Source organism: Lissotriton helveticus, chromosome 6 (genome assembly GCF_964261635.1).
Source record: "Lissotriton helveticus chromosome 6, aLisHel1.1, whole genome shotgun sequence".
NCBI classification, from domain to species: domain Eukaryota; kingdom Metazoa; phylum Chordata; class Amphibia; order Caudata; family Salamandridae; genus Lissotriton; species Lissotriton helveticus.
The window spans coordinates 1,830,342,351-1,830,354,850 of record NC_136067.1 but is presented as its reverse complement, the minus strand read 5'-3'; the positions used below and the strand labels follow the sequence as shown (position 1 = coordinate 1,830,354,850).

The following is a 12,500-nucleotide window of genomic DNA, read 5'->3' as shown; positions in this document are numbered from 1 at the left end:
ACACACCTTTGTTTATTTTGACTTTTGATGTGGGTAAAAAAAAGGAAGTGTGCATCCTGTGTTCATGGCTGTTCTTCGTCCCCTTCTCATCCCTGCAAATGATAAAGTAGTGTGGAATAGGGTGAACTGCTGAAAATATGATGGAATTACTTGTGAGGTGGGCACCTTTGACAGAATTTTAGCTGCCACAAGAATAGATAACTGCAAGCAGGTACACAGTGAGGATTCTGGATTACAATTTCAAACGGGTGTTCATTGCTGTTGATTGATAACTCTGATATAAAATGAATGGAGGGTAACAACAGAGAAATTAATCCATTTAGCAATTAACATGTAAAAGTAATTCTAATTCTACATAGACAGTGGTAACTTACCCATAGGGATACAGACCTCAACTTACATCTCCATCCAGAGGGGACAAGAACAGGGCTATTGGTACACAGATCACTTTGCATCTACAGTGCTTCTGTTGGGCTTCCTCAAGTACACGGTTAGCTGGACTAGTGAATTTTCTTCCCTTCATGACTAGAATGACAATTATCCATCATTTCTCATCATCTCCGATAACCAGTTCCACCACTGCAGGAGTGAGTTATTATGGTCCCGGTGGTGAGTCCTTTGATAAACCGCTTAGCAAGAGTAACTTACTCACATAACTGTCCTCCAAGTAGTGTTGAAAGTGAGTGACTAAAGAGTGGCTGTATTGCTCCAAAATCAGTCACCCTCAAAGACTTCTGGAAAAACATATGTCCAATGTATGCCATTCTTCTCCTGAAATCCTAGCCCTTTTACACTTGTTTTGCATAAAACCTCCAAGGTTAGTTAAAATATTCTTAAACGTAGACAAGTCAGACTGCACAAGTTGTTTTTTAGACCATTTATGAAAAGCTGCCATTCTCACATCAGGATTTTGTGGGTCGACAAGGAAGTTTGTGACCTAGGATCCCCTGCACAATTGCAACCTATAAAACAAGCCACTGCCTCGCATGCTGTTGCCTCTCATGCTGTTGCCTGGCGTGTTGCTGCCTCGCGTGCTATTGACTCTCGTGCTGCTGCCTCTCATGCTGTTGCCTCGCGTGCTGCTGCCTCGCGTACTGCTACCTTGCTTGCTGTTGCCTCATGTGCTGTTGCCTCTCATGCTCCTATCTCACGTGCTGTTGCCTCTCATGCTGTCGCCTTGTGTCCTGCTGCCTTTTGTGCATTTGTCTCATACGTTAATGCCTCACGTGCTCCTGCCTTACTTGCTTTTGCCTTGCGTGCTGTTGCCTTGCGTGCTGTTGTCTCGCATGCTGTTGCCTTGCATGCTATTGCCTCTCATGCTATTGCCTCACGTGCTGTTGCCTTGCTGGCTGTTGCTGTGCGTGCTATTGCCTCGCATGCTGCTGCTTTGCATGCTGTTGCCTCTCATGCTGTTGCCTGTGCCTTGCATGCTGCTGCCTCGCATGCTATTGCCTCGCATGCTGCTGCCTCACCTGCTGTTCCCTCGTGTGCTATTGCCTCGTATGCTGTTGCCTTCTGTGTGTTTATAACTACAAAAGAGTAACTGTGGGTCTAAGCAAACAACCGTCTAGTATGCCTAAGTGTGTCCTGACTTGCTGCCTGTGTGCATCCTATGTGTCAATATGGTATACAACAGGATACTGCCACAGTGTGTAGAGTTACCATCAGTTAACCATCCTGTACCGCCCTTTCCATCATTTGGGGCACTTCACAGAGTGGAGAGTCCACGTTGCAACCACTTCACTAGAGTCTGGCTGTGAAGTGTTTGGACTCACAAAGTTGTTGAATGGCAAGTATTGGTAACTGGAAGCAGTGCATGAAAGAATTGTGAGTGGTGAGAAAGGTGCTCATTTAAAATTGGAGAGTGGATGCACAAAGCACTTTATTCTATAGCCGTACACTTCCAATAGATAAAAACATAGTTGGTGCAAAGGGTCAGTGGGTTCAACAAATAACTACTGACTAGATGTTTAGGTCCTAAACATCTAGTCAGTAGTTATTTATAGTACGTTTGTAATGTGGACTCTCCACTCTGTGAAGTGGCCCAAATGATGGAAAGGCCGGTACAGGATGGGTAACTGATGGTAACTCTACACACTGTGGCAGTATCCTGTTGTGTACCATATTGACACATAGGAAGCACACAGGCAGCAAGTCAGGACACACTTGGGCATACTAGACGGTTGTTTGCTTAGACCCACAGTTACTCTTTTGTAGTTATATGTTCTGTTTAGGGGGCTGTAACTGTGTCCTGGTCTTTAAAGATTCCCTTGGACCCTCCTTTCAAATCTTCTTGTTTTTTACAGCCTTCTGTGTGTTGCCTTGCGTGTTGTTGCCTCACATATTCCTTCCTTCCATTCTGCTGCCTCGCATGGTGCTTCCTAGCTTGCTACTGTCCCATTAGATATAACACAGTCAAGTACACAGAAACAAGTGCAATGCATAATATGAGACCCTTTGTGTGAAAAACTACACCCGGAGGTACATAAAACAGCAATTACACAGTGACTCTTTGCTTCTTCAGTAGTTTAAAGGTCGCAGGCAGTGGTCTTTATTGCTTTTCATGTCCAGCTCCTTCAGTTGGCCAAAGTCTGCTCCCTGAGTGATGCAACCGAATAAAATATGTAATGAATGTTGAATACTGCTGGCATAATGTTTTTCAAGGTCTTCTGTGCTGGTTTGGGCTAACATCAAAGCTCTCAGAAGTTAGTGTATGCCCGCACTCCTCCAAACTTTAAAGGTTAGAGCACTGCAGACAAGTAGAGAAAACGTCCTGAATGAGGTGGAACTTGTAGGTCAGGGCATGAAACAAAGCATCAGTGGCATATCCTCATTAGTGGTTTTTAGAAGGCACCTTGACTTTCACAAGGGCTCAGACTCCTACTGTGGCATTTTGCGACCTTGTCTCTTGGGGTCAGTAATTGGACTGAAAAATGTACTTAGTCTGTGATTTTAAACCTAGTATTCCATATTTAGTGAAGCCTGTGCAAATAGCAAGCACATGATGGTGTTGGATTTTCCAGACCTCACTTTGGTGTTACTGAATGTAGACGGCGCCTCTGAAGAGTCCCCACATAAACTTGATGGCAAGGACCCCCTGCTCCTGCTGTTTGTGTCACTAAGGATGTGGGTGCATTTTACTCAGAAGATGCCAGTGCTTTAGATGGGCCGGTACTCGCCGGTACTGAGTACCGGCACTTCTTATTTTTATCACCCTGAGTACCGGCACTTCTCTACAGCTGTGGCGAGTACCAGTACTCATGAAGGGTCGGCGCATTGGCCTCTACTGGTAGCCTGTCTCTTTTTTGAACCAAATCACTTTTATAGCCCTGAGCTGAGCCCCCGCTGAACTATTCAGGTGTGGGCTCATTAGCATGATATCCCAGTGTTTCACGTCTTGCTGTGTTGCAAGGAATCGAGGCAGCCCATTGACAGCACAATGAGAAAAGCCATGGGAGGTTAAAAGGGCTTTAATCCTACCTGATTCTTTTGTGCGAGTGTGTGCTGCATCTAGTATATAAGCCAATAAACTTTGCACATCTTGCCTTTAGCCCCGCCCCTAGCCCTGCCCACTCTCCACATTTAAATGAGTACCTGCACTATTTTTTCCCATTTAAAGTACTGGAAGATGCACTTATCTTCTTGGGGATCCGCAGGCCTCGTCTAAGGGGCCGGGAGCCCCCATGAAACTCCATAAAAGATTAGCAGGCAGGTTGTTGGTCTGTAAAGGCATTGAGCAGCTCAGCTCACGTGACCACATTGTGCGCTTCAGTAACTGGCACGTGACTCCTGCGCGGGGCGGGACAATTGCAAGTCTATGTCTGATCAAAAACCTAAATTGGTGGCTGGGAAGGCGCGAAAAATCCCAAAATACCCATTGGGCTATTACACAAATATTGGGCTACAATTGGGCTAGTCCCAATGTAGCCCAAAAAAACTAAAATGGCTGCTCGCCGACCAATGACTCCCCCTCCTAATCTACCCGGGGGGTAGACCTCGCTATGCTCGCCTGCCCCCCAAAACCCCCTTCTGTTATCACTATCCTGTGTCTATGATCAAAACTGAAGGCCGTACACATGTCTTATGCTACAGTGATTAACTGTATCTGCATTCTGGTGTGCTGCTTTCTCTCCAAACCAATGTATACATCTCTCCAGTGGCATTCTGTAATGTTGGTACACCGCAGGACAGCCCAGAACACCCCATATTCTAAGAGCCCCAATTCGGGCGATGAATGGACAGTCCCACGGGACGTATACCTCCTTGACGTCATTCTCTGCACTGTAAACCGGAGCCTGCTGCCTCGCGCCGTCAGGATCAGGCCCGGGAACTTTGCCAGGCAGTTTCTCCACACCAATCTTCTGCTTTTGAAAACCGCAACAAGATTATTTTTCAATCTGTTGAGTACAATAGTTCAGAACATGGACATTTTAAAAAGAAAAGCTTTTATCCATCAAGGTGTCTTGAATAGAGCATGAAAGAAGGCGCGAACGGATTAAAATCCAGACTTTTTTTTAAAGTCCAGTGCATCAAAATGTAGCAAGTGTGCCCAGGGGTTGCCAGGGAGTCAGGGAGACGTCATCCTGAAAGAATCTTCTATAAATCATCTCCCCAGGAGTTCAACTTGACTGAATATTTTAATTAACTGCATTTACATTTGCATCTACTTGCTCCATACAGTCATTTGAAAGTGAGTCACCATCTAAATATAGAAAAATGGATGACGTGTCTGTAGTCACTTATACCATATTATTGTTCCTATTGATGTCATAGAAAGTGCACCTTCAGTACTCTATACTATGGAGTATATAGTAGAAAATAAAAAATTTTGTAGACGGTTTAAGTAACAGAAGGTTGCTATATTTGCCATTGGTGCAGTGTTCCACTTGATGGAAAGCAGAAGAGAAAATGTACAGCCCCTCTCCCCGCGACACCCCCTTGTTTTTTTTGGAGTTGCAAGGAACAATGCTGAAGCTCTTGAACCCACTGCTGGGGGGGCAGTGCTAGAGTTTCACTTACACCTAATAGTGTGAATGCTGTGTTAAGGATACTCGTAATATTTCATTTCTGATTGAAGGATTTTCTAATGCATTAATTTACTACCCCACCCTGAAAACCAGCCATATTAGCACTACGTTAAGATTTTTAGACTTTCAGTCTCCCCTCGTGTCATGGTAGGCTAGGCATCAAATTAAGAGAGACCCTCTCAACTGTTGCCATATTGGTCATTTTTGGTCTTTCTGGTCGCTAGGCAGCCACAAACACCCACGCTGGATTTCCAGAAATAAGCACTAGCCATCCCCCCTCCGCCCCAATAGTGTGTTTGTGCATGAAGAAACCCAGCAATTCTAGCACTTGCTAAGCCCTCTCACAAAGGCCAAAACCACCCTCATCTAAAAAATCCATGAAGAAACGCACGATGGGGAAGTAGACCGCGAAGGTCCCCAAATGACGACTGGTTGGACCTGAGTTAGAGAACTTTAAGAAAACTCATGAGTGACCGGGAAGACTCCTTGGTTGCTTAAATTAGCGACTACTCTTTCAACATCATTGTATTTATTGTGATTGATGTGTTACCCAACCTATATACTTTTGTCCACTTTCGTGCTGGCGATGTCTCAACCGAACAGTGGCAGACACATATTTTCAATTTCCTATTTGGTTCCGGATATCCATAATTGAGGCAGTTATAGACACTTGCGACTCCCATTAGCATTCCGTCAAAACAGCCAACTAAACCCAACTGACACTCTTTGCCTGTCGGATGCAATTGCTGCTTTTGCCCACACTCAGATAATTCTTCATTCTGGTGAATTGATATATGGTCATTGAAGATTCACACTTATGCATTAAAAGCTCATGCCTTGTGATAGCAGACACACTTTGTATTAGCCTTCAGCAATCCTTGCTTGTCCTTCAATGTATCATCCATCTTGAGTTTGGAATCCTAAATCCCAACCTCACCTCTGCAAACCAAAACAAAGTCACACTGCTGACACATCCATTCATTCATCTGAAAGCCAACTGACCCTGTGGGCGCCAAAAATGCCAGGAAATAAACACGAGTTGAAATTCTATTCTAGGTCAATAGAGTATATTTGATGCAAAGCCTCCACCATGTTTCCCAACACGTTTGTAGCTACCCTTCCAATTATTCAGGAAAAAACTTCACATCTCCTCATCCACCTATCATTCATCCTACAGAGAAAACAAAGGGAAACCTTCTTCTCTTTCTGGCTTTTGCCCCCATTATCAAAGCTGCCAACGTCACTGTTGCAAAGACTTGAATTTTCTCTCTGGATAGCCCATTGTAGGAGATAAGTAAGAGCCTCATCTGAACCCCAGATGCATGCCCTGCAACTCAAAGGATATGATTCAACTGTGTTAAGTAAATCATGCAATGCGTATCTCATTCAAGAAGGAAGTGTGGGCTGTAACATGAATAATTTACTAGACAACTGGAGAATGAAAATATGATAGTCTGTGTGGGTACTGCAATCTTTCTCATCTAGGAAGTAGAAACATAGTCATGGTGTCCACCACAGATAAGAGATGATTTCCAGCAGGCAGGGATATCAGTAGACTGGGAATCATGGCTGCATTTGAGGTGCAAGTTCATGCTACGCTGATACTTAAAGGCTCTGACTATTTTGACTCGCCTGATATTGGGAACACATTTGAGTTCGGTAGAGGTAAATTATAATAATAATAAAATATCTCTTCCTGGCAGATGTTTATCAATTCAACAATAAGGTCATCCATTTCCAATCAATATCTGATAAACCATCACCAAGTAAAGGATTCCCTTTTAGCTATAGTCATATTTTACTCTGCTGGAATCTAAACTTCAAAAACCTAAAAAATGGTTTTGTTGTTGTTAGCAATACAACCACAAGACCCTTAAATGCCCTTTTTATTATCTTCCGAATTACATCACAGATAGTATCACATAGGAAACCATCAAAAAAGGCACTGGTAAAATAACGTGTAAGAAGGTGACTCGTTAGTAGGTGGAGCTGGGTACCTTCAGCTAGTAACAATACCACAATCACTAATGAGGTCCAGTCAAGTCTCAATAAATGAATCCTTGCCCCTCCCTTGGTTGTTGGCAGATGCGCAGTCAGGCTTAACTTAGGAGACAGGTGTGTAAAGCATTCAATATCAACGAAACAGTAAATAAGTAAATGACACAACACAATGAAAATCCAACACCAATTTATAAAAATAGAGAATGTGTTATCTCTAAAAGGACACCAAATCGAAAAAACTCCATTGTAGGGAACCGAAAATATGACGTTTTTAAAGAATAAATTGCAGTATAATGCCTAAAAGCATAAAGTGACAACCACCACTATCTGCTCACGCTGAACTGGGTCAAATCTGAAAGCTCAAGTTGCCGCAATGAAGCGCAGGTTGGATACAGTCCCAGGTTGGGTCTGGTTAAGGTTTACCCTCTCATATTCTGTGCCAAGTGCCCCGCTTGGGGGAAGAAGTTGCCGGTAGCAAGGAGAGATTCACTGGGGGTGGTCAGCGGCGCGAAGAGTTGATGGCATCACAAACAGACAGGATAGAGCCTCGTGGTCGTGAGCAGCAATACTTGCTGTGCAAAGAGATGAACTAATACCTGCTTGCGCTGATGCTTTCTGTGAGCGGCGTAGTTTTGGAACGAACATGCTCGTTCGTGAATAACCTAAAATCTTGAAGTTAAGACCTTTGAAAGCACTACAAGGACCCACAACCTGAGAGGTGCCTATTAGAAGTCAAGAACTTGTTGCAGATGGGTCCAGGAGCTGTCTCTTCTAGCACTGGCCAAGGGTTCAGAAGCCCTGGATTTCTATTTGGGGACTAGGACTCAATCTCCCACAGTGTACCTGTGCAATCCAGGAAAATTCAAGCGTAGTTTGTCAGCTGAAGTAGTCCTCTCTTTGGACTGCTGCATGTGGCTTCTTCCAGCACTTTTCTACCTGTTGCTGCTCAGGAAGTCCACTCAGTATCCTTTAAGACAGACACAGACCTTTCTTGTTTGGAGTGCAGCAAAGTGCAGTCCCGAGTGCAAGCCAATCCAAGGTTCCATCAGGGCAGTCCTTCTCCAGAAGTTTCAGGCAGGAATCTGAGGGGCACCTGCATATTTCCCATATTTATTCCCCATTGTGGGCTGGTAAGAGGGTTGAATCAGGCCAGACTGGCAGTAGTGGGCACCGGGCATTTCCCCAGTGGACCGCCAGGGTGGGGACAGGTTTTGTGCCCCTGGGGGCCGTTTATGGTACCGGGGGTCGGCAATATCAGCACCCTGTAACAAAATCGGCCAAAACCAGCCCTAGCAAACAGCTCGGCTGCACCTCCCCAACCCTACACAGGGGGCCGGTGAGCAGTTTACCAGGACTGGTTTCAGTTCCCAGTCCCGCCCTGGGTAGCGGACACCCCCACCAGGGGTTCAAGTTGCCACCATCTGCTATGACCACTTCCTGGCAAAAGTGGCATATCTTTGACCCAGAATGCACTATTCTCCAAAAATCTAAATGTAGAAATTCTCTCCTTGGAGTTCAGGTCTGGCTCAGCCAAACCAAAGTTGTGACTAACATTATGCTTCCCTCTCCTTCCAGACCCTCTCCTAATCTAATTAGGCGGCTCCTATCCGGATGGGTGTCAGGGGAGTGGGGCTGGCCTGGGTCCTGTGACATTGTGTTTCTACCTTTGAAGTCCAGTTTATCTTTCTAGCCCTTTTCATGTCCCTGGCTTCTCCAGGAAACACATCTCCTCCCACCAAATGGCTGTATTGTTTCAGCCCTAGGCCTCGTCACACCTACTCAGGGGGCAGCTTGACTCAGGCTGTCAGAGGCTGGCCAATCAGAAGAGGCTGCTACAGGGCTGTTTTATGTAACTTCAGGATAGTAAGCTCTAAAACTACTTCCTGCAATAGTTACAATAAATCCAACCTTGACAAGTTGTTGGATTTATTGTTACTATTATTATGATACTTAGAATCATGTTGCTAGCTAGCTCCCATCAAACGCTACACTTTATTAAAGTTCAATAAAACCTACCCTTGATAGACTATGGAGCGAGCAGCACTGCAATAGAGAAAAACGACTACCAGGGCATATCTAGTATATTTTTATAAAATCCCTTGCATTTAAAAACAATGCATCTTACCCATGGGGCACCTAGGCCAGACTTTAGGGGTGACCTACATGTAATAAAAAGGTAGCTTTGGAATCTGGAAGTACTTTTAATCCAAAGTCGAGTTTAGGCACCCTTTTATTTCAAAACCAGCCTGCAAAGCCAACCTGGCTTCAAAATGACACCAGACACCACACCAGTGTGCATTTAAGTGCATTAAGTCACCCGGGTGTCTAAACCTCCATACCAGGAATTTACAGGTGTGTTGTCTTGGCCAATTATAATTACACCAATTACCATATACTTTTTAAGGACAGAGCACTGGCCCTGGGCCTGGTTAGCAGAGCCCAGGGCACTTTCAGAGTCAGTAACCACCAGTATCATTCCAAACAATGGGGGTGATTAGGGCAAAAAGAATAACTTTCCTATAGTTTGCCATTTCAAATAATATCGCCAAATATATCAATGATGTGATTTCACAAATTCCACTCCATGACAATGAAAGGATGCTCTATTGATTGCTGTTCTTCTCATGGATATTCCCTAGAAAAGAGTGGCAGCAATTCCAGAGACAACAAACAGATGCTGTAAACTAAGAAAGACTTCAGTTTCAGTGACGGCAGTCATATCCCCACCTATTGACTGGAAACCAATGGTTAATTTAGCTCTGACAAATAACACCTGACCTCACAGAGAGTGCATGGAGACTAACAGTCACAGAACTACAGTCAGAAACTAGATGTCATAGCATACATTAAGTACAAAGGAAAAGTTTTAGTTCCACTGAATAGATGCTTTCTTAGGACTTACATGAAATTAAAGGCTACAGTTCTTGAAGTATGTGTAGGAGATGGATACCAGTTTGTTTGCTCTTCGTAAAAGATCCTTTGGGCACGATGGATGATACTATGTGGTGTGTGGTCCAGTAAATGGGGAGAGGTCAGGTGCCAAAGAGGGATTATTTAGCAGAATGTATATGATACAGGCTATTACTAAGGTTGTGCTTTCTTGTGAAGATGTATTGGGTGTGATCCAAACAGAATATAGTTATGATGTTGTATGAATTAGAAAGGTTCAATTCACCATGGAAGTTTATGCTGAACACAAAGAGGCATTATATGAGCTGAAATGTGGGTGTGTTGCAGAGAGCATGAAGCATGCTGTCAGTCACTATCAAGGAAGGATAATAATTATAGTTTTATTACTAAGGATACGTTTATCAAATATTGTAAATACATGTTATTCACAAACTGGTAACAGCCAATAGAGTTACCCTATTCAGGTTTATGGTCTTATCAAAGGGAATCCCATACACATTTTCATGCTTTCTCAGTCTTCAATATTATCCATGGAACATATCATATAAAAGGAACATGATTTTAGGCACAAACAAATGTTGCAATTTCATGATTAGCTTTTTTTGTATTATTAAACCGTGTATAAATATATATTAGACCTTTTGTAATTGTTTCTGACATACCAGATGAGTTAAATATTAATTTGTGTTTCCTTCCTAGATTGTATTCCGCAAGATAAGTGATGTAAAGCGAGAAGAGGAGGAATGGATGAACAGAAAAGATGAAGCACCTCTAATTCTTCCACCTGACCATCCAGTACGTAGGCTTTTTCAAAGATTCCGACAGCAGAAGGAGGCACGCCTAGCAGCAGAGAGAAACAGAGATCCTGATGACCATGATCTTGAGAAGGGTAATGTTTTGGTGGAGCATTCTGCACAAAACTCTATAAAAGCCAGACTAGTCACGGTTACTGAGAGCCCAGCAACACCGATATCGTTCCACAGAGCTTCAACATCAAGGGTGTCTGACCGAGCTAAACTCCATGCTCCTGTAGACTATGCTGGGGTCAAAGCAGGAGGAGAGTTTGTTAAACGGAGAGGTTGGGCCAGGTTCAGAGATGCGCCTGTTAGAGTTGAAGACTGGGATAAAGTGTCCAAAGCAGAATCCATGGAAACTTTGCCAGAGAGAACTAAAATTTCAGGAGGTGTCACCTTGAAAAAAACAGACTCTTGCGATAGTGGTATCACAAAAAGTGACCCTCGCTTAGACGATGGGGAGGCACGGAGTCCTCAGGAGCCAAGTCCTGTTCTAGAAGAAGTCAAGTACTCATTTTACCCAATCCCAGAGCAAACACTTCAGGCCACTATGCTAGAAGTGAAGCATGAACTGAAAGAAGATATTAAGGCTCTGAACACCAAAATAGCTGGCATTGAAAAACAGCTGTCAGAGGTTTTACGGATATTAACATCTAGAAGTTCTCATTCTCCACAGGAAATGTTTGACATATCAAAGCCTCAGTCTCCAGAATCAGAAAAAGAAATACTTGGAACAAGCTGAGATGTTTTTACTAGATAATAAATTATTTTACATTTAGCATTTATTGATGAGGTACAAGGGGACTAGTTTTATCAGCATGCTCCTAGTTTATTCAATCAATATAGATTGCAACCACATCTCAAGATGGTAGGAAAAGTGAACGTTGTATGCATCTGCATTTTGAAATTAAAAATATAGAAGAAATATTAAATTTATTTTCCTAATTTAGGACTTAGTTGCCTTTTAGCGCTCTTTTCACTATTCAGAATATATTTACTCTCTAGTGACTGCAACATTGATAAACCTTACATTTGTTGGAGCACGCTTTCTATAACTAGTCTCAATAATTGCCCAGTTTATCATGGACACAGCAGGATGTGGACATTTTCTAGTATCTATATTTGCTGCTGCCTATTTGATTAACTTGCGCAAATCATGCTGATTGTCACAATATATATTCATAAAGCAAGTGAAGTGAGCATCACGCAATGCCAATTTCTCTGAGCTTGTTACATAGCCATGACATGTGTATATTTGTAATGAAGGCATAAGCCACTTAAAATAATGAAGCTTCAGAGAGCCATTTAAAAGAGCATCTTTCACATCAAAGTGAGTAGTATTTGATATGGAAAAGAAATGCAGTAGTCGTTCAATAAAGCATATCAGTAAATAACCCTTTAGTCTTCCATACAACCCGAGACAATGTTATTAAAGCCACTAACTACAACCCTTTGGCCCTCATTCTGAGCGGCTCAGATTTACTGTGCCGTAAAAGAAAGAACAAGGCAAATCCATCACTGCACGTTCTATTTTAACTCCAGGGCAATGTTATCCCAAATTTCCAAAGTTGTTATCAAAGAAAATGTACAGGATATAATTTACAGCACCCAGGTTATAATTTTTTTTACATCCCAACTACAAATTTGAGGCTGGTCTGATCTGCAAAATTTTCCAGGGGAAAATACCAAATAAAGATACCAAATACAGACATGTAGGATTAATGCACAGTTCAGATACCAGGATCTGCCCAACATTCTTTTTGTTAAT

General features: G+C 43.0%; 1 protein-coding gene across 1 annotated transcript in view; it reads left to right on the top strand.

The window, feature by feature from the left end:
• KCNH1 (potassium voltage-gated channel subfamily H member 1) overlaps window positions 1-11,474 on the top strand; it is a 1,297,290-nt gene extending 1,285,816 nt beyond the window's left edge. Inside the window, 1 exon segment of the mRNA XM_078649724.1 lies at window positions 10,638-11,474. Within this exon segment, the coding sequence (XP_078505850.1) occupies window positions 10,638-11,474 (837 nt within the window).
• The last annotated feature ends 1,026 nt before the right edge of the window (window positions 11,475-12,500 follow it).